General features: G+C 37.7%; 4 protein-coding genes across 9 annotated transcripts; 2 read left to right on the top strand and 2 right to left on the bottom strand.

The window, feature by feature from the left end:
- Positions 1 to 487: 487 nt before the first annotated feature.
- Positions 488 to 5,318, top strand: LOC132201113 (sodium/hydrogen exchanger 4-like). Its single transcript, XM_059627033.1, has 17 exons — positions 488 to 811; positions 866 to 1,132; positions 1,188 to 1,233; positions 1,308 to 1,349; positions 1,702 to 1,902; positions 1,977 to 2,058; positions 2,147 to 2,174; positions 2,247 to 2,456; positions 2,512 to 2,694; positions 2,771 to 2,852; positions 2,932 to 3,027; positions 3,083 to 3,407; positions 3,467 to 3,622; positions 3,693 to 3,793; positions 3,892 to 4,048; positions 4,111 to 4,210; positions 4,264 to 5,318. Exons 1-17 carry the CDS (start codon positions 511 to 513, stop codon positions 4,425 to 4,427), a joined length of 2,541 nt encoding a protein of 846 aa, XP_059483016.1. The 5' UTR covers positions 488 to 510; the 3' UTR covers positions 4,428 to 5,318.
- A 587-nt stretch (positions 5,319 to 5,905) lies between these two features.
- Positions 5,906 to 15,060, top strand: LOC132201117 (sodium/hydrogen exchanger 4-like). Its single transcript, XM_059627048.1, has 17 exons — positions 5,906 to 6,217; positions 11,036 to 11,206; positions 11,264 to 11,309; positions 11,373 to 11,414; positions 11,812 to 11,994; positions 12,055 to 12,136; positions 12,224 to 12,251; positions 12,319 to 12,531; positions 12,591 to 12,773; positions 12,847 to 12,928; positions 13,016 to 13,111; positions 13,177 to 13,501; positions 13,556 to 13,711; positions 13,778 to 13,878; positions 13,986 to 14,148; positions 14,210 to 14,309; positions 14,374 to 15,060. Exons 1-17 carry the CDS (start codon positions 5,935 to 5,937, stop codon positions 14,541 to 14,543), a joined length of 2,424 nt encoding a protein of 807 aa, XP_059483031.1. The 5' UTR covers positions 5,906 to 5,934; the 3' UTR covers positions 14,544 to 15,060.
- On the bottom strand, positions 6,381 to 11,007 carry LOC132201086 (uncharacterized protein K02A2.6-like). Of its 5 annotated transcripts, none has more exons than XM_059627022.1 (3): positions 8,972 to 11,007; positions 8,617 to 8,737; positions 6,381 to 8,553 (listed from the first exon to the last, which is right to left on the bottom strand). In XM_059627022.1, exons 1-3 carry the CDS (start codon positions 10,653 to 10,655, stop codon positions 6,591 to 6,593), a joined length of 3,768 nt encoding a protein of 1,255 aa, XP_059483005.1. In that variant the 5' UTR covers positions 10,656 to 11,007; the 3' UTR covers positions 6,381 to 6,590. The 5 variants fall into 5 exon arrangements, with proteins under 5 accessions (XP_059483005.1, XP_059482996.1, XP_059482990.1 ...); XM_059627013.1 differs by having other exon boundaries at positions 6,381 to 7,795; positions 7,889 to 8,553; positions 8,617 to 11,006; XM_059627007.1 differs by having other exon boundaries at positions 6,381 to 8,061; positions 8,146 to 8,553; positions 8,617 to 11,006.
- LOC132201126 (steroidogenic acute regulatory protein-like) lies at positions 14,549 to 18,719 on the bottom strand. Of its 2 annotated transcripts, none has more exons than XM_059627059.1 (14): positions 18,600 to 18,719; positions 18,317 to 18,533; positions 18,064 to 18,254; positions 17,815 to 17,966; positions 17,667 to 17,750; positions 17,527 to 17,604; positions 17,417 to 17,470; positions 17,230 to 17,362; positions 17,032 to 17,172; positions 16,726 to 16,802; positions 15,728 to 15,883; positions 15,547 to 15,651; positions 15,310 to 15,485; positions 14,549 to 15,253 (listed from the first exon to the last, which is right to left on the bottom strand). In XM_059627059.1, exons 3-14 carry the CDS (start codon positions 18,245 to 18,247, stop codon positions 15,037 to 15,039), a joined length of 1,557 nt encoding a protein of 518 aa, XP_059483042.1. In that variant the 5' UTR covers positions 18,248 to 18,254; positions 18,317 to 18,533; positions 18,600 to 18,719; the 3' UTR covers positions 14,549 to 15,036. The 2 variants fall into 2 exon arrangements, with proteins under 2 accessions (XP_059483042.1, XP_059483051.1); XM_059627068.1 differs by having other exon boundaries at positions 18,317 to 18,424; positions 18,600 to 18,712.
- Positions 18,720 to 18,763: the final 44 nt, after the last annotated feature.

Genomic DNA, 18,763 nt, shown 5'->3' with positions numbered 1-18,763 from the left:
TCTAATTTTTAATTATACTTTTAACAGGCTTTTTCAGAATTCTATAAAAATGTTTTCTGTGTTATCTGCTGAGAATAAAAATTAACAATTCTAATAAAATAGAAATATATTAGAATTTATTAATTGTGGACATCAAATTAGTTCAAATTTTAAAGTCACTAACTAAGCAGAATTTTTGCCTCAATATATTTCTTTGCAGTGGAATGATTTATGATTTTATGACCGCTGCAGCTCTTGACCTACTCCACCATTAGCCAATGGAATAAATAATTGATGCGATTATAATCACCCAATTAATTTGCGATTAACGATAACAGTGCCCCCAGCTAATTTTTGCTCCCATATTGCAGGCAGGTCAATATACATATAGCGCGCCAACGTGTGTTTTATTTTGCTCATCTATTATGCACCAAAATTGCTTTGTCGATTTTCCGCAGCCAAATGTCATGTACGTGCAGTCTCTCATTGCCGTAGAGTTAGTGCTTGGTGGTGTCAACCTGAGCAACAAACATGCCATTTTCTCCAACACTGAATTTCACTCTAGCCACAATTATATTTTTCACATGCGAGACTAATGGAAAAGTTGCGTCGCAAAAAGATTTGTTGCCGGCCTACTCGTCTGTAAAAAATCTGACTTGGATAGAAATTTTTCGGCAAACAGAAAATTATTCCGAAATTTCTCAACGACGAAGCACAGTTTTGCCAAAAAGGAAGATGTTTCCGTTGCACTTGCTGGTTCCAAAGGTTGCAAAAAACAGCTTGTTGATGGCTAGCCCAAATATAGGCCACGTGGAATTCACGGATGTGGAAGGTAAGATTTTTCCTATTCTATATATTTTTTGTTGTTCACGATAAAAACCAATAGCGCGCAACACCACGCATCCCACGCATCCCACGCAACACGACATGAACAAGAACAAGCGATCCACTAAAGTTTATGTTCAACCCGTTCAACATGCTAAAGAACCAAATGAAAAGGGAAAACACGAGGGAAATGAAAAGGAAAACCAGCAGGGAAATGTAAAAGGGAACGAAATGGCAGATATTCGCCTGATTGGGTGGAAATGGCAAGATGTGGGGGTGTTTATTACCTTTGCAATTTTTGTTTTCACAGTGGGTTATGCTAAAGTTGGTATGAACTTATATTCAATTATATAAATTTGAAATTTTAAATAAATAACCTCCAGCTTTTCACCACACTCACTTCTTAGAAGCATATTTGCCAGAGTCTTTGTAAGTTTAAAAATTTAATGGAAATTTTTACCAATTTTTTATAACTTTAAAAAATTACACATTTTTCTATTTAGCTTAATGCTTGCCCTTGGCGCAGCTGTTGGATTCATATTATAGTAGGTGTTAATAATAATAAAAATATGTTAAATTTTTTTGATGTTGTTATAGTGAGCAAAATTGTTTTAAAGTGAGGTAATATGTTTTTTGATTGTTTGCTTTTTTTAATTCACTGAAACTGTGTGAAATAACTTCATTATTAAGAACTGGTGAAAACCAAAACGAAAATTTAAAACATATCAATTAAGATATAATAATTTCTTTTCTTCTTTCTTGAATCTTAAAAATCTGTTATAATTTCGTAAAAGTAAAAAGGAACTCTGTAAATTAGGGCACAACGTGATTTTCCAATTTCTAATTTAGTTTATAAGTAAAATCGTAAAATATTGTCATGAGATCTATCTATCGCAGCGTCCTAGGCTACCGCATGCCACTGGATTTGGACACAGAAAAAGCCGCACCGTCAGCGCCAACTGGATACCAATTTTACCATTACAAAAATCAAGCACAACAATCGACCACCGAGACTCCTGAGAGTCCTGAAAGTACGGACGATGAGTTTTCTTTTCCTCACTTTTCGCCTAAGCTTTACTTTTTAATATTGATTCCTCCGTAAGTTTCTCAACAATTGACAAGAAGATTACACGTCGTGTATAAATATCCATAATAATTTTAATTTTTTCCAGAATAATTTTGGAGCAGTCATATGCACTTTATGATTCAGAGTTTTCAGAGAGCCTCTATCCTATCCTACTATTTTCAATATTGGTATGTATATTTTTACATACAATTTTTTTTTCATAACAAAATATTTATATTATTTAATAACACATTCATTCACGCAATGCTGCTTCAGGGAAAATTGATCAGTACTTCTTCGATTGGTGAGTTTAAAAAAATAGTAACAATATTATGAAACTATTTACCGTTACCATATTCAAATCCTATCATTTCAGGACTGATCCTACACGCGCTCTCTTATTACAAAGCGATGCCGCCGCTCCCGTCAAAGGGAAACGATCAACAGTGGCTTCATTTGACAGACAGCCTTGTTTTCGCCTCAATTATATCTGCAGTCGATCCAGTTCCAGTTTTAGGGTTGCTGCACGAAGCAGGTGTCAACAAGCACCTTTATTTCCTAATTTTTGGTGAATCTTTATTGAATGGTAAAAGAAAAGAATTGCAAGTTTTTTTATATACTAAAGCGCAGGCGTTTTACAGACGCCGTCTCAGTCTCATTGTACAGTTCTATGGTTGCATTCACGGGACCTGTCAAAGTCCTAGAATCTCAGTATGGAATGGCAGTTTTGGCGTTTATAATCAAAAGTTTAGGAGGACTTTTGATTGGCGTGATTTTTGGACTTATCTCGGCGCTTGCGGCAAGAACTACCGAACATCACAGAAGTAAAGAAATTTAATTTCCTGTTGCTCGATAAAAACCCCACAGCTGTCAATTCTAATTCGGCTCATTTTAAAATAGCTGTTGAGCCGCTGACTTTACTAGGATTGGCTTACATTTCATATTTAGTAGCCGAGGTCATTCAATTTTCCGGACACATATGGTAATACGACATAAATGACTTTTTTTGAACAATTATCAAATTGGAATAATGAAATGATAAATTGATTGTTAATTTCCAGTTTGATATGTTGCGGCCTGTTGCAAGCGCATTATGCTTTTCAGAATATTTCTTTCACTTCGTACAACTCAATAATTCATTTTATAAAAATGCTAAGGTACTTTTTATGACATTTTTTTAAGCACAAACGATATAAATTTTTTTCTCTTTAGTTCAACTAGTGACGCCATAATTTTAATGTTTCTTGGAATGGCCATGATAAATTACTCACACGTTTGGCACACAAGCTTCATTCTTTGGACGCTCCTACTTTGTTTTGTGTGTCGATTTTTTGGAGTCTACATTCTAGCTATGTTTCATAATTTAACTAGCTCCAGGTGGATTAATTTCCGCGATCAAACGATTTTGGCCTACTGTGGTTTAAGGGGCGCCCTTTGCCTTTGCCTAGCCCATATGCTAAACGACTCCAGAGTTCCACAAAAATCACTGTTTGTCACAACAACTTTGGTCGTAATATTATTTACGACACTAGTCCAAGTTCAGTTAATCATTGTTTACGTTAATTGGCTTTTAACTTTTTTATTTTAAATTTTAAGGGAGGAACTGCACAACTTTTGTTGCGCTGCCTGTGCATTAAAAGACAAAACGACGAGAGCGAAACATTGAATGAGGGGATTGCTAATTCCGTATTCAGCCTTGCACTATGTGGCATTGAATCCATCACAGAAACAAAAGGAAACGGATACATAAAAGTATTTATCTATAATACAAAAATATTAAACTACTCACACATATTGCTAATAAACATTTTCTCCCTATTAGAGAACACTTGAAAAATTTGAAGAAACGTACTTGAAGAAAATATTTTTGTCAAGAAACGCTGACCACGAATTGCAGAGGATGTTCCAAAGACTAGTTTTAGAGTAAATATTTTTATATATTTATTATTAGTTAAGATATTATTTTTATTATTTTTTCCTCTAAATCCACCATTAATCCAAATCATTTAAATTGTGTGCAGGGGCCATATCTCTAGCAGAGTTCCGTCTGGAAAGGTAAAAAGTAGATACGAAACTAAGGTGTTACGTGGAAAACCGGATGGAAAACTGCGATTTTATCCCAACACAAAACCTTGGGAGCAATTACGTAGAATAGACCAGCATAGACCGTTCAGAGTGGTGGATAATTACCTTGATTAATAAAATAAAATTATAAATAATATATTCCATTTGAATTACAGGAGAGACGAAAGAATAAAAAAATAAAAGAGGAACAACACAACTTTAAAATCATGCATGAGCATTTTGACGAAATTCATCATCGAGGGCCAATTTTGATAGGTAAACTTTCAACTTCAAAATTAAGCTACAAATTGGTCATATTTCCTGTGTAGAGTTGCACGATGCCATTCCACCATCTGACTTAAATCAGGGCAGGAAATTGTACCTGGCGCGTGTTCGGAAAACTTCAGCAGAAGAGAGATTACGGGAGAAAATAACAGAGCATTTGCAAAATATAGAAATCCCACTAGTTAGAGAAGCATTTGTAGAAAATTGAAAGATTAGCTTTTTCATTACTTTATGCAACATGTACGAGATAAAATGTTTAATATGCAAAATAATGTATAATATATTTTTTTCATATATTACACAAAATTTAAAAAAAAAATTGATTTTTAGAATATTAACTCGTTCTTGTTGATGATTAAATTTGTGATTTTAAAATGCAACTATTGCTCAATGATGTGGGGTTTGAGGAATTTTTTTGCTCGTATAACCAATTCCATAATTATATCTTCTCTGTTTGGTTTACGCAACGCAGATTGGGCCAACAGCCAACTCCTGCACATATAGCAACAATCAACCCGTCTAATGTCGTCACTTGGCGCCTTTGATAAGTTGGACGCTCAAAATTTGCCTTGTTTCCCCGCAAAAATCACGCTTACAACAGGCTGGCTTGAAATAATGTCATTTTGTAAGTTAAATTAGCAAATGATTAAACGTTTGTATATCATAACATTTCCAAGAACGTATTATAAAGACAAAAAATTTAGTGGTGAAAATTTTGTTCAATCGTTATTATTATTTATTCTTCTGGGTCGTAGAATTTATTAATTTTATTTTTAGTATAAGAATCACTAATTGTACGACAGCTCTTCAGTTAATTCTTTTAGTTTATTTCGTTTCTTGGCTTCTGCTTGCTCTTTTAAGAATCCTCAAAAACGCTCTGGCTGGTTACTAATTTCTTTGATGAACTTTCTAGCAGTATATAGTGGATAACATAAAAGGCCGTTAAAGTGAAAAAAATTATTGGAAAATTAAAATAACGACGTGCATGAGCTAAGTCTATAATTTGTTTTAATTGATATTTTTATTTATTAAAAAATTGAACTCAGATTATTTTAATCTGTTTCAATTTACAGTCTTTTATATTTCATTAGTCATTGGGAATGATGGAATGATTCTTCTGAATTTTAAAACATTCAATTGAAAACTTTTCAGTAGAATAAAAAAAAAATGTAATTCCAACAAAAAATAATTTACTAGAATTATATGTGTATATATTTTTCAACAATCTGAATCAGCAAATTTTATGTTTCAATATTGCACAATATTCCTGAATAGTCATCCAATGTTTAACTTATTAACAATATTCAACAATAATATTTGGGAAAATTAAAATAATTTCATTACTGATTGAGATATTTAGCGATATTTAGTAATTATTTTTTTATTAGAATGTAGACACACAATAAAATTTTTGACAAAAAAATTGGCGTACCGTTAAAATAATTTATCACTATGCCCTTTAAATTACCATCGACTATAATTTATGCGATTACAATCACGCAATAAAGCCACGATTATTACATGATAAAGGAATCCCAGCTTATTTGTGCTCCTAATTGCATGAAGGTCAAACCACTGATACGTTTAATTTTGCTCATCTATTATGCATCAAACTTGTTTTGTCGATTTTCCGCAGTCAAATTTCATGTCTATGTGCATAGTCGCAGTCGCTCATTGCCGCAGAGGTAGTGGTGGTGTCAACCTGGGCAACCAACATGCCATTTTTTCCAATATTGAACTTGACCCTAGCAACTTTTTTATTTTGCACGTGCTTTACTGATGGAAAAGTTGCGTTGCAAAAAGGATCGTCAGAGGCCAACCCAAAAAATCTGACTCGCGTAAAAAATTTTCAGAAAACTGAAATTTTTTCCCAAACTTCTCCACATCAAGGCGCAGCTTCGCCAAAAAGGAAGACGCATTTGCTGGCAACAAAAATCCCGAAAAACAGCTTGTCGTCAGCTAGGTCAAACGGCCACATTGAATTCACAGAACTGGAAGGTAAGATTTTTCCAATTCAATTTACTATTTTGATACGTCCGAGCGGTCTCTCTTAGACCCGGACACACTTCTCTAGACTCTGGACACTGTCCCAGAGTGCTCAGTTCAACTCAAACCCTCTCAGGGTGCTCTCAGGGTTCACAACACAAAATCACACACTCTCAAGTGGGAGGCAAGATCAGAACTAAACTTTTATTGTAAGGGTTGCCAACATCATAAACTTTACTGCCAACCTAACACCTCCTCCTCTAGATTGAAACTCACATTGCAAATAAAGAATTTTGAAAGAAAATTAAATTGACAAGTATTTCCTAACCTTAAACAATTGAAATTTTCAAAGCTAATTTAAGGCTGAATACCCTGTCACTCTCATTCACTTTTTCTTGCTCAAAACAAAATCCTTCAAATATTCGGGTAATTTTCTGTCCCTTTGGGGACGACTGGGGGTCACAGGCTTTTGGGTTTCTGGGGGCTTTGCTTCAGGCGCTGCTTTTTCTGGCACTTCAATTGGAGTGGCCTCTGGGGGTTCTGGAGGCAGGCCATCTGGATCTTGGTCAATTGGCTGGGGTTCGAAAGCAGTTGCTGGTTCTTGAGGTCCGACTCGTCTCGGACTTGGCTGTGGTTGGGAAACTGGAGAGCTAGGAGGTTGCAGAATTTTCTTCACCTGGTCCTTGTGGCGCTCCGTTGTTCCAGCATCCGTCTCGACCATCACTCGTCGTGGGCCTAAATCTTTCAGCACCACCGCCGGCTCCCATCTCTGCTTTGGGTTGCGGTAGCTCCGGACCACGACAGGTTGATTTTCAGACAAGGGCTGAATTGGCTTCTGACGGAGAGCTTCGACCACCTTCCTGTCTCGGTCAGCTCGCCCCTTCAGTGCTGCAGCTTCTGGACGGAGTTTGTCAAGCAAAGTGAGTGGCTTCCTGCCCAAGTTGAACTCCGCTGGTGCAATTCCAGTCCTTTCAGATGGTGTGGAATTATGGCCAAGTAAGAAACTGTCCAACTTGTTGTCCCAATCCTTCTCAGGAACTTTTTTCAAAAATCTCTTGACTGTTTGAACCGCTTTCTCAGCCTGGCCATTGGTCTGTGGGCTGTAAGGTGGAGAATAAATCAGCTCCACACCATTGTCCTCGCAAAACTTCTTAAATTCCTCTGCTCTGAATCCTGGGCCATTGTCGCAGACTGCCACATCACAAACTCCTTGCATTCTGAAAAGTTTTCTGGCAAATTTGATGACAGTGGCTGCATCCATGTTGTTGACTCGCTCCGCATCGATCCAGTTGGACAAGGCATCCGCAGCCACGATGAAAGCCTGGCCTCGTCTCACCTCGAGGAAATCAAAATGAACTCTGCCCCAAGGTCGGTGAGGCAGACTCCAAGGGATTACTGGCGCTTTGCTGTTAGCAGGGTTGACCAGAGAGCAGGGCAAGCAAGATTTGCAGAGCCGCTCAATTTCTTCATCGATGTGTGGCCACCAGAAATAAGAGCGAGCCAAAGTCTTCATTCGGACAATTCCAAAATGGTTTAGGTGCAGCAAGTTCAGAATTCTGGTCCTCAAATTCGGAGGTACCACTGCCCGACCTAAAAAGGTTAAAACTCCATTAGTCACTTTCAAGTCCAGCCACCTTTTTTGGAATTCTTGAAATTCTATGGGTAACGCAGTTGGCGAAGTACCTTGGCGCAATTTCCTGATGACTGTTTGAAGTGATTCATCTTGTTGGGAAGCAGCTTGCAGCTCTTGCAGAGTTGGCAGCTGCTCAGTTGAACCACTTTCCAAGACTTGAAGGAAAGCAATCTTTGTCTCTTCCTCTTCTTCCTCCTCCGCAGCCAAGGCAGGCAGTGGTAGTCTGGACAAACAATCAGCATTTGCGTTTAGTTTTCCAGGGCAATGTTTCAATTCAAAGTCATAGTCTCGCAAAACTAGACAATACCTTTTTAATTTCGAAGGCAGTGCTTCAGCCATCGGTTTTCCCTTTCCAAACACACCCAGCAGGGGTTTATGATCAGTCAATAATTCAAATGGACGCCCCCACAGGAATTGCTTGAATTTCTTGACGCCCCAGACGATGGCCAAAGCTTCCAGTTCAATCTGTGAATAATTTTTTTCACTCGTATTCAAAGATCTTGAGGCGAAAAATACAGGTACCTCGTTTCCCTTGTCGTCCAGATGGCTCAAAACTGCTCCCAAACCTCGACGACTGGCATCACAGGCAAGACGAATTGGCTTTTTGGCGTCGTAGTATGACAAGGCCACAGTCTCTTGCAGACTCTTGTTGACCTCTCGTACAGCTTTCTCGCACTCTTGAGTCCACTCGTAAGCCACGCCTTTCTTCAAAAGCCTGTAAACAGGAGCCAAAATTGAAGCCTTTCCAGGAACAAATCTCTCGTAATAGTTATAGTACCCCAGCCAAGCTCGCAGCTCTTCCACATTCTTAGGGGAGGGCATCTCAGCCAGGGCCTTCAACTTCTCGTCAGTTGGCAGCACCCCATCCTGGGTGAATTTGTAACCCAAGTAGGTCAACTCTGGAACAAGGAATTCACACTTTGAGATTTTCACTCTCAGCCCATTTTCCAGAAGTCGTTGGAGTACTGCTCGAGAAAGCAGTGTCAATTCTTTCTTCGTTTCAGCAAACAATAACAAGTCGTCATAATAAATGAACACGCCCTTTAGCCCCACCAGCACTTTATAAACCTTCTCTTGAAAAACTGGCGGGCAAATTGAAAGGCCGGGAGGCAGCCGAAGGAAACGAAACCTACCCCGATGTGTCGTAATCACAAGTAGCATTGAAGACTCCTCGTCCACTTCAAACTGTAGGTAGGCATCAGCCAGGTCGATCTTCGTAAAGAAACAGCCCTTCTTCACAGAGCTCAGGAGCTTTTCAATCGACGGCACGGGAAACTCAGCCGACGCGCACGCCGGATTCACAGTCGCACTGTAGTCTGCACACAATCTAACTCCGTTTCCTTTCTCTACGTAAACCACAGGGGTGGCCCACTCACTAAAAAGCACTTTCTCAATTACTTTCTTCTTCTCTAACTCTTCAAGAACTTTATCCGCTTTCTCCAAAAGTCCAAATGGCACTTGTCTAGCAGGTAGCTGCACCGGTTTTGCTCCCGGCTTTAAGGGAATGGAAATTTTACCACCCTTAAACTTGCCTAAAGACGGCTCAAAAACCTCTCTCAAGTCCTGAAATTCAGGTGGCACTGAATTCATTTTGTACACTGAAGGTAATTCTTGCTGCACATTTATTTTCTCTTCTAATTTCCCTCCACTGAGCTTTGGCAGCCCCACTTTAATTCCCAAGGGCTCGAACCAGTTTCGGCCCAACAATGACGGACCATCTCTGTCCATCACCAGCAGGTCCAGCAGAACTTCTTGCTTGCCCTTTGGCTGCAATTGCACTTGAACTCGGCCAAGGGCAGCAATTTCTCCGTCCTGACCCCAAGCTTTCATTCTGACACGGCTTGGGAGCAGGAGTGTCTGTCTGAAAAACTCACAGTACGTCGAATGTCCAATCAAACTGAATGTGGCGCCTGTGTCCACCTCCATCGTCAGCAATTTGCCTTGGACAGGCACGTCCAACATCACCTTCTCAGTCGCCGAGATTGCTGGCGAGGACGACTCCACTTGAAGAAGGTAGTTGGTCACAGCCAAATACTGCTCCTTCTCCTCTGGTCCACCCTCTTCTTCCTCCTCGTCCAGGTCTTGGCCATCCATTTGGTAAGCTCTGTGTCCATTGAGGTTGCACACTTTGGCAATATGCCCTTCCTTCTTGCATTTCAAACACTTTGAATTTTTGAACTTGCAATCTTTCTTGAAATGTCCACTTTGTCCACAAGCATAACACTGCCAGCTTTTCCCAGCCAGCTGGCCTTGCTGCTGACTTCCTCTGCTGTCAGGCTTCTTCACATTGAACTGCCTTCTAGGCGGCCCAATTCGGTGCACATCCACAGCTGCTCTCGACTCCAGGGACTGTGCGCTCTTCTCTGCTGCTTCATGAGCCATGATCTTGTTCTTGACAAACTGCAGAGTCAATGTTTTGTCATCTTCTGCTAACAGCTTCTCTCTTAACTTGTTGTCTCTCAGACCAGAGATGAGTCTTGCTACCAACACTTCATCTTTGTCCTTATAACCACTTTTGGTAGCCAAACTGGTCAACTCTGCAATGTAGACAGCCGCTGCCTCGTCCTGTCTCTGCACTCTTGTATTGAATTCATGCTTGTAGACAATTTTCTTAGGTTCTTGTCCTTGGTAGTACTCACTCAGTCTCTTAGTCAACTCTGTGTACTTCACCTTCATTACTCCCTCTGGGCACACTTTCTCAGCCACCGCAAAAGATTCAGGGTCCTGATTGTCCAGAAACATGTTCCTCTTCTTTGTGTCACTGTCGTCTCCAGTCAAGTCCTTAACCGCAAAATGGATGTCCCACTCTTGAAACATCCACTTTGCGACCACTGTCCGGATGCTCTTGATATTTCCGGATTTCTTGCCTCACGCTGACCCTCTTGCGTCAGCCTCACCGTCAACACGTGGTTCTCGCCGACTCAGTTTTCGGCCCTCGTCGCCACTTTTGATACGTCCGAGCGGTCTCTCTTAGACCCGGACACACTTCTCTAGACTCTGGACACTGTCCCAGAGTGCTCAGTTCAACTCAAACCCTCTCAGGGTGCTCTCAGGGTTCACAACACAAAATCACACACTCTCAAGTGGGAGGCAAGATCAGAACTAAACTTTTATTGTAAGGGTTGCCAACATCATAAACTTTACTGCCAACCTAACATATTTGTTTGGTTTTATGACCAAAATAAATATCTATAAAGCAACCAACATCACCACGCAGCCTACACATCACACCATGAATAAGCAAACCGCAAATGCCAAGGATTCAATCGAAAAGGCAAATATTCACCTGATTGGGTGGGAATGGCATGACTTCGGCGTTTTCATCACCTTTGCAATTTTTGTGTTTACAGTGGGCTATGCTAAAGTTGGTATGTGCTAATATTCATTTACGAAACCGAGATTTCTATTTTTATTAAACGATCTAGTTTTTCACCACACACACTTCTTGGAAGCATATTTTCCAGAATCTTTGTAAGGCTGAAAAATAAAATGGAAAGTTTTAATTATATAATAATCAACAATGTTTATATTTAGCTTAATGCTCGGCCTTGGTGCGGCTGTTGGATCTATATTATAGTAGGTTTTAAAATTTACTTGGTGATATATTGCTAGTGCAAAAAAAAAAATTTATGGAAGAAACGTTTCTTTTTGGAACTGCAAAAAACTGCTCAAAGCAGCTGAAGGAATGTATTATCATGCTGAATTTAAAATTAAGATTTTATTTTCTATGTTTATTTATAATAAAAAAATTATAATATTTTATGTATGTATAACAAAGTTTAGTTGCAAATTGTGTTTATTGATATATCACAAAGGCAATTGCTGCCCATAACGGGATACATCATTCATACATTCAAAATTATACAAATTCAATACAATTGAGAGAAAAGAAGTTTAAGGCGCAGTTTCATAGCAAAAATCACAATATCCATTTTAAAATTTTTTTATCGTTTTTTAATGAGATTTTTATCAGCGTCCTAGGCTACCATATGCCACTTGATTTGGACACAGAAAAAGCTGAACTTTCAGAGCCAATTGGCTATCAATTTTACTATTACAAGGAGCAAGCTCAAGAATCAACCCTTGAGAGTAAAGAGGACGAGTTTTCTTTTCCACGCTTTTCGCCAAGGCTTTACTTTCTTATATTAATACCTCCGTAAGTTACTATATACTCATATATCAATTGACAAATAATGATACTTGTAAAAATTTTCAGGATAATTTTGGAGCAGTCATACGCACTTTATGATTCAGAGTTTTCAGAGAGCCTCTATCCTATCCTGCTATTTTCAATAATGGTAAGTTTATTAATTAAGTAATTTTTTTCATCAACAGAATATTATATTCAAAAACACATTCACCGCATTCGCGCAATGCTGCTTCAGGGAAAATTGATCAGCACTTCTTCTATTGGTAAGCTTTATAAAGATAATACAACATAAATGTATCATGTATTATCCATGAATCTTATGATTTACAGGACTCATACTACACGCTCTCTCTTATTACAAAGCGATACCTCCACTACTCCCATCAAAAGGAAATCAGCAATCGTGGCTAGCTTTGACAGACAGCCTCGTTTTTGCCTCGATCATATCTGCAGTCGATCCAGTTCCTGCTTTAGGGCTGCTGCACGAAGCAGGTGTCAACAAAAATCTATATTTCCTCATTTTTGGGGAATCATTGTTAAATGGTAAAAGTAAAAAGAATAAGATTACATGTTTTTTACTAGAGCGTGTCATTGTTTTATAGACGCAGTGTCCGTCTCATTGTACAGTTCATTAGTTGCATTTACCGGGCCTATAAAAATCCTTGAATCTCATTATGGAATGGCGGTTTTGGCATTTTTAATCAAAAGTTTTGGAGGACTTTTGATTGGCGTGATTTTTGGACTTATCTCGGCACTTGTATCAAGAACCACCAAACATCACCAAAGTAAATAAATTATTTAATTTCCTTTTTTCCTTGGTAAATGATTGTTGATGCTAATCGATTCATTTTAATATAGCCGTTGAGCCGCTAGCTTTACTAGGATTGGCTTACATTTCATATTTATTAGCGGAGGTCATTCATTTTTCTGGACACATATGGTGATGAACAAGACTTATTAATATAAATTTTAAAACACGTAACATGGATATTAATGCGAAGATAATCAATTAGTTTTTTGTTTCCAGTTTGATAGGTTGCGGATTGTTGCAAGCGCATTATGCTTTTCAGAACATTTCTTTCACTTCGTACAACTCAATAATTCATTTAATTAAAATGCTGAGGTAATTTTGATGAAAATTGATGTGATAAATAATAAATACAAATGATATTATTTTTCTCTCTTCAGTTCAACTAGTGACGCCATAATTTTGATGTTTCTCGGAATGGCCATGGTTGATTATTCACACGTTTGGCACACGAGCTTCATTCTTTGGACGCTCCTACTTTGTTTTGTGTGTCGATTTTTTGGAGTCTACATTCTAGCTATGTTTCATAATTTAACTAGCTCCAGGTGGATTAATTTCCGCGATCAAACGATTTTGGCCTACTGTGGTTTAAGGGGCGCCCTTTGCCTTTGCCTAGCCCATATGCTAAACGACTCCAGAGTTCCACAAAAATCACTATTTGTCACAGCAACTTTGGTTGTAATATTATTCACAACACTGGTCCAAGTATAAAGTTGCGCTTTTTGAACTTTGAGTCTTACTTTTATTAATAATTTATAGGGAAGTACGGTGCAACTATTGTTGCGCTGCATGTGCATTAAGAGACAAGACCACATAAGTGAAACGTTGAATGAGGGGACTGCTAATTCTGTATTTAGTCTTGTGGTGTGTGGCATCGAATCAATCACCGAATCAAAAGGAAATGGATACATAAAAGTATTCATATCTTATATTATCAAACTACTAACGCATTTTTGCTGCTCAAAATTTTCCTTATGTTAGAGAGCATTTGCAAAATTTGACCAGAAGTATTTGAAGAAAATATTTTTGTCAAGAAACGCTGACCACGAATTGCAGAGGATGTTCCAAAAAATTGCTTTAGAGTAAGTATTTAATAAATTAATATCATTAATTAGAACTTTTTTAAATTTTACTAACTGTTCTTAAAAAATCCACCAAAAAAATTGTTTGTGAAAATAACAATGGGTAGGGGCCACATCTCAAGTCGAATTCCGTCTGGGAGGAAGATTGAAAGAAGCTATGAAACTAAGGTGTTAAACAGAGTACCAGATGGAAATAGGCAACTCTATTCCAGCGCAATTAACCCTTTGGAACAATCGCGAAGAATAGATCAGCACAGACCATTCCGAGTGGTGGAGAAATATCAATCATATTAATGTTTCATCTCTAATATTTCCTTTACACAAACAATAGGAGAGACGAAAGAATAAAAAAATTAAAGAGGAACAACACAATCTTAAAATTATGCACGCGCATTTTGAAGAGAATGATGATCAAGGACCTCTTTTGATAGGTAAATTTTCAACTTAAAATCAAGCTCTCTTCTGTTCACTTATGCCTTAAATAATTCTGCACAGAGTTGCATGATGTCATTCCACCAGCTGACTCAAATGAGGGTAGGACATTGTACCTGGCGCGTGTTAGGAAAACTTCAGCAGAAGAGAGATTGCGGGAGATGATAATAGAGGAATTAAAAAAAATTGAAATTCCACACGTTAGAGAGGCATTTTCAGAGAATGAAAAATGAGCAGGTCAACTTTTGATTCATTTATTTAACATGAACGAGATAAATGTTAAATATGAGAAAAATACATGTTTTCATTGAAATAAAATTAAAATATATTGTTTTTTAACTTTAACTGACTGATGGTTGCGGGTTTAAAAATGCAGCTATGGTTCACTGGTTTACGGAGTTTGAGGAATTTTGCTCTTCTGATCAATTTCATAATTTTTCATACTTTGGCAAAAAAGTGGACTTTCAGTGAATATTGGTTTCATGAATATGAGATCTTTAAATCTTAAATTACGACAAATGGCTAATTAAAAAATCCTGCTTTGGTAAGAAAAATCTTTTAATTATTATGGCATGTGCTCTTACTAATGAATTAAAACAAGCAGGTTGACAATAATCCACATTTAAATATATCTCACAAAGTTATAATAGATAATTTGTTCCGAAAATATGCGCTGCCTTAAAAATGGCAGCACTCTTACCAACAATGGCAAGTAAATTGTGCACATCACATATAAGCAGGAAATTTACCTTCCTCCTTCAACTTTGCAGCGTATTCTCTTAAACTAGCAAGGAAGTCCAGCATGGCAGACGAAAGTGCTGCTTCCACCATATACTGAGGCACCCAACCTTTTAGATCCGTGTCCAGCAGCCACAGAAAAATGCACTGGTTAGGCTCGCCCGGAACTGGCTGCATAGCCCAACAGTTAGGTCCGTTTTGTCCTCTGTAATATATTTAAGTTATGATTTTTTTTATTGAAGATTTTAAACAAAACAATACCTAATTAATTTCTTGTTTTCAGGTGCGTCTAAGTGTGAACACGAACAACCTGATGAAATATAGACACCGTCTTTAACTCCCCAATGCCGCAGAACCACAAACTCTCTGCTTGTCACCACCCCACCACCACCTTCAGCTGAAATTTGATACACTATGTCTGTGTGTTCGTCCAGAACCTGTTGAAGAATGAAACATACAGCTCAAAATTGCAAAGTAAAAGTAAATTCAATGATCTACCTGAAGCCTTCTTGATTGAACAATAGTTTGGTTCCACGCCGGCATATCTTCTACTTTATAGTAGAGCTCTTCTAACAAAAGCTTCGGAGGAATTTCAATTTGACCCTTTAAAATAAAATTTTAAAGTCGGAAAATATACAATTATTATATTGGTGATTAAGTTTTCACAAGGAAAACTCACTTTAAGTCGAAAGATTTTTCTCTGCTTTGCAACACCTTTAGATTCTACGAGATCGCCTTCGGCCGTCTCCTTTTCCTTTTTCCATCCAGTTTTGGAATTCAAAGCTATCCAAGCTGTGTTGAAATTTTCACGAGCTTCTGCAGCCAACTGGGCTTCCTAAATCCAGAGAGATGTTGAAAAAATTAAAAATTGAATGAAAAAAAAAACATGATAAAACATTAAAAGGTCCCCCAAAAAATGAAGGGTGTTCTGGGTGTTAAAAACAAGGTTGCTTACCGTCAATACAATTTCTGGAATAGGATCTTTAGAATCAAACGAGAAAATATTTCTAAAGCGTTTGATGAACCCCACAGTCCTAGATCCATTGTGAGGCTCACTAGAGGTCAAAAGACCCTCATTAAAATCAAAAGCCGCTGAGACAGATTGATCTCGATGCGTCATATCAGACTGAACTATTAAACTATACTGGCCGGCTCTCTTATAGAAGCATCTTTCATGCGAGAATAAATTAAAATTTTTAAAGGAGTCGAGGACTGGATAATCTGCTTGCGCGCGCATCACTTATGAACCAGCATAGAAAGCTCTCTTGCCCAGGAGCGCTTTCTGCTGCTGACTATCATTTGCAAGAGAGGGGAATGATCGGTCAAAAATGCAAGCCTTTAGAAATAAGCTCGGCGCTGTTGCAACAATGAGATAAATGAATTCGCATTTTTAGAATCAAGGCCAAAACTTTATACTTTATTCAGGTCAATTTTTAATTGAATAATAATTTAAAATTCTTCGTTAATTATTTCTCCTTTCCCATGATAATTTTTTAATTCCACAATGCCTGTAATTATTATTTTTAATGAATTTTCTTGCTATTCTCAAAAGGAAGGAAAACAAAATTTCTCAAAACCTTATAATAGTGTAAATATTGAAGTCGCAGGAGAACTAGTGATTACTGATTGGCATTGAGTGGCTATTTTTCGTATCGAGTGGAAATGAGAGCGACTTACTTTGCTCAATGGCTGACTTCTTGTTCTTTGACTACTTGATCGGTATCTCGAACCACTTTCATCTTCATCGTCAGACCCTGAAACAACCCAAGTTTTTACTCATTAAATTGACTACATTAAACATATTTTCCATATTTTATTTTGAATCTATAAGATAAAGAAAAAGCACTAATAATTTAATCCTGAAATTCTGTAACAATCATTAATAAAGTGCTCTTTCATAATTTTTTAGATATTCTCATTGAATATAATTTAAAAGAGAAATTAAGCATAAACTTAGGAGTTATTTATATAAAAAATGAGCACCTCTAGGCGAATCCAAAGGAGAATAAAAATTCCCAATGGATTCTGTGTAGTTATCCGGTCGGCCAACACTACTGAGGAAATTTCGTAACAGTGGTGTTCTCTCATCATATACGCCACGGAACATATTAGGCGCGTTTTGATCTATAAATATGTGAGTTCGTTTATAGGTGAATGAATTTGAATTCATGTTACGCAAACCTATGACAATGGCCTGAGCCAAGGCCTCTTGAGGGATAACTCGAAAATCTAAAAACCAAGTTTCGCCCCACGCCAAAACAAATGATGTCAATATTATAAGAACTTGAAAAACAGGCTGCCCAGCTGAAGCCCACTGTTGAAAAATTTTGCTTAGAAAATTTTGATTAAACATTTTCAAATCACTCACGTTGAAAACGAATACTTTAAATATCAGAAAGGCACACGTTCCTGATGTCGAGAGCTATTTTGGGCATATTTAGCATAACTTTCTCTCAGAGGGTAAACCAATTCACTTACAGCAATTATGATCCAATGGTTAATGTAGAGAAGAGCATAAAAAAGGAGGAGCACAGTAAATCGGCATGCCGCGGCCATCTAAACAATAATAAAATTTACATGCAAATATCGAAGCGGATGTGAACAAAAATTATGCCTACCACAATATCGAACATTGACGTGTGCACATTGTAGTGCGTTACCTCATCAATTAGGGCTTGCACCACATCTCTGTTGCCAATCAACTAAAGTGAAACATGCAAAATTAATTAATGAAGTTAAATAAAAATGAAATAATTTTAAATTTACCATGATGCAGGTAAACCACATGAGGAATGTAAAAAGCAAGTCAAACGTCAGAAACAAGCAGAAAAATCTGCGAACTCCTGACATTTGACCACCTAATCTTAAGCCTGCAAGCAGCTCATCGTTATAAAACTCTATACTTGGACTAGTAGGACCTAGAACATACATCAGATGTTCCAAGTTATGTAACTCCTTTTTTGCATTCTATTGCTAAATTTTTATCAAATAATTAGGATTGATCTTTTCTCTCACTTTGGATATTTCCTCGAAGACTGACCAGTCGGGGATACATTTGGTCGTAAAGGGGTCCTGTGGAAACGTAGCTATCAGGATGAATTTGTTGCTGTGGGTGCAAAGGCAGCTGGCGTGAACTGCTTGAGCTCCCGGATAGCAGAGACTCAGCAGCCTGCCTTGCAGATTCATCTCTTGATGCCATTTTACAGCTGCAAATTGTAGCAGATAATGAGTCAGTTTTTTTTTTTTTTTTTTTAATTTGTATTTGTACCTTAATTTTTGCCCTCAGAGCTTTGTTTATGATCAATCCATGGTCAATAAAATACTTTCCAGCCTTGTATCAACGTCTCGTCTAATTCAACCCCGTATTCAGCCTGTCCTAAAAACGCGCAGATTAATTCTTGGTCCTTCCGTTCCCACCAAACTATGTATGTATGTTGGACAATCCAACTTCTCAAAAGTCGTTCAGTACTTCAACGCAGTAAAAACTAGGTTTAAATGAATTTAATGACAAAATAATGACATTTTGAATGACGAAATTTTTATAAATTTACCTTTAACGGAGGAAAATTTTCAATTTTCTTCGCACTTCCGACGCTAATCTCTAAATTTTGCTGTTGACAACAGCAGCCCAGATTAGCAATAAAAATCATCACAGCTGGCTGTACGTTATGCCAACATAACTATAATTACCTACACCGTGACACTGAAACATTTG

The sequence above is a fragment of the Neocloeon triangulifer genome, unplaced genomic scaffold (genome assembly GCF_031216515.1).
Source record: "Neocloeon triangulifer isolate White Clay Creek 2 clone unplaced genomic scaffold, ASM3121651v1 ptg000001l, whole genome shotgun sequence".
Taxonomy (NCBI): domain Eukaryota; kingdom Metazoa; phylum Arthropoda; class Insecta; order Ephemeroptera; family Baetidae; genus Neocloeon; species Neocloeon triangulifer.
Note: the sequence above shows the minus strand (reverse complement) of the source record. Positions and strands in the feature narration are given on the sequence as shown.

Bases quoted from the DNA above. Each gene is read 5' to 3' on its own strand.
- LOC132201126 (XM_059627059.1), bottom strand. From the start codon at position 18,247: ATGGCATCAAGAGATGAATCTGCAAGGCAGGCTGCTGAGTCTCTGCTA. The intron at 17,967-18,063 runs GTGAGAGAAAAG...TGTATGTTCTAG, and splicing joins TCTTCGAGGAAATATCCAAA to GTCCTACTAGTCCAAGTATA. The intron at 15,652-15,727 runs GTGAGTTTTCCT...TTTATTTTAAAG, and splicing joins GAAAAATCTTTCGACTTAAA to GGTCAAATTGAAATTCCTCC.
- LOC132201117 (XM_059627048.1), top strand. From the start codon at position 5,935: ATGCCATTTTTTCCAATATTGAACTTGACCCTAGCAACTTTTTTATTT. The intron at 11,995-12,054 runs GTAAGTTACTAT...AAAAATTTTCAG, and splicing joins TTTCTTATATTAATACCTCC to GATAATTTTGGAGCAGTCAT. The intron at 12,774-12,846 runs GTAAATAAATTA...ATTTTAATATAG, and splicing joins AACCACCAAACATCACCAAA to CCGTTGAGCCGCTAGCTTTA.
- LOC132201086 (XM_059626990.1), bottom strand. From the start codon at position 10,655: ATGTTTCAAGAGTGGGACATCCATTTTGCGGTTAAGGACTTGACTGGA. The intron at 8,554-8,616 runs GTACTATAACTA...TCCTGTTTACAG, and splicing joins GAGCTGCGAGCTTGGCTGGG to GCTTTTGAAGAAAGGCGTGG.
- LOC132201113 (XM_059627033.1), top strand. From the start codon at position 511: ATGCCATTTTCTCCAACACTGAATTTCACTCTAGCCACAATTATATTT. The intron at 1,133-1,187 runs GTATGAACTTAT...AATAACCTCCAG, and splicing joins AGTGGGTTATGCTAAAGTTG to CTTTTCACCACACTCACTTC. The intron at 2,853-2,931 runs GTAATACGACAT...GTTAATTTCCAG, and splicing joins CAATTTTCCGGACACATATG to TTTGATATGTTGCGGCCTGT.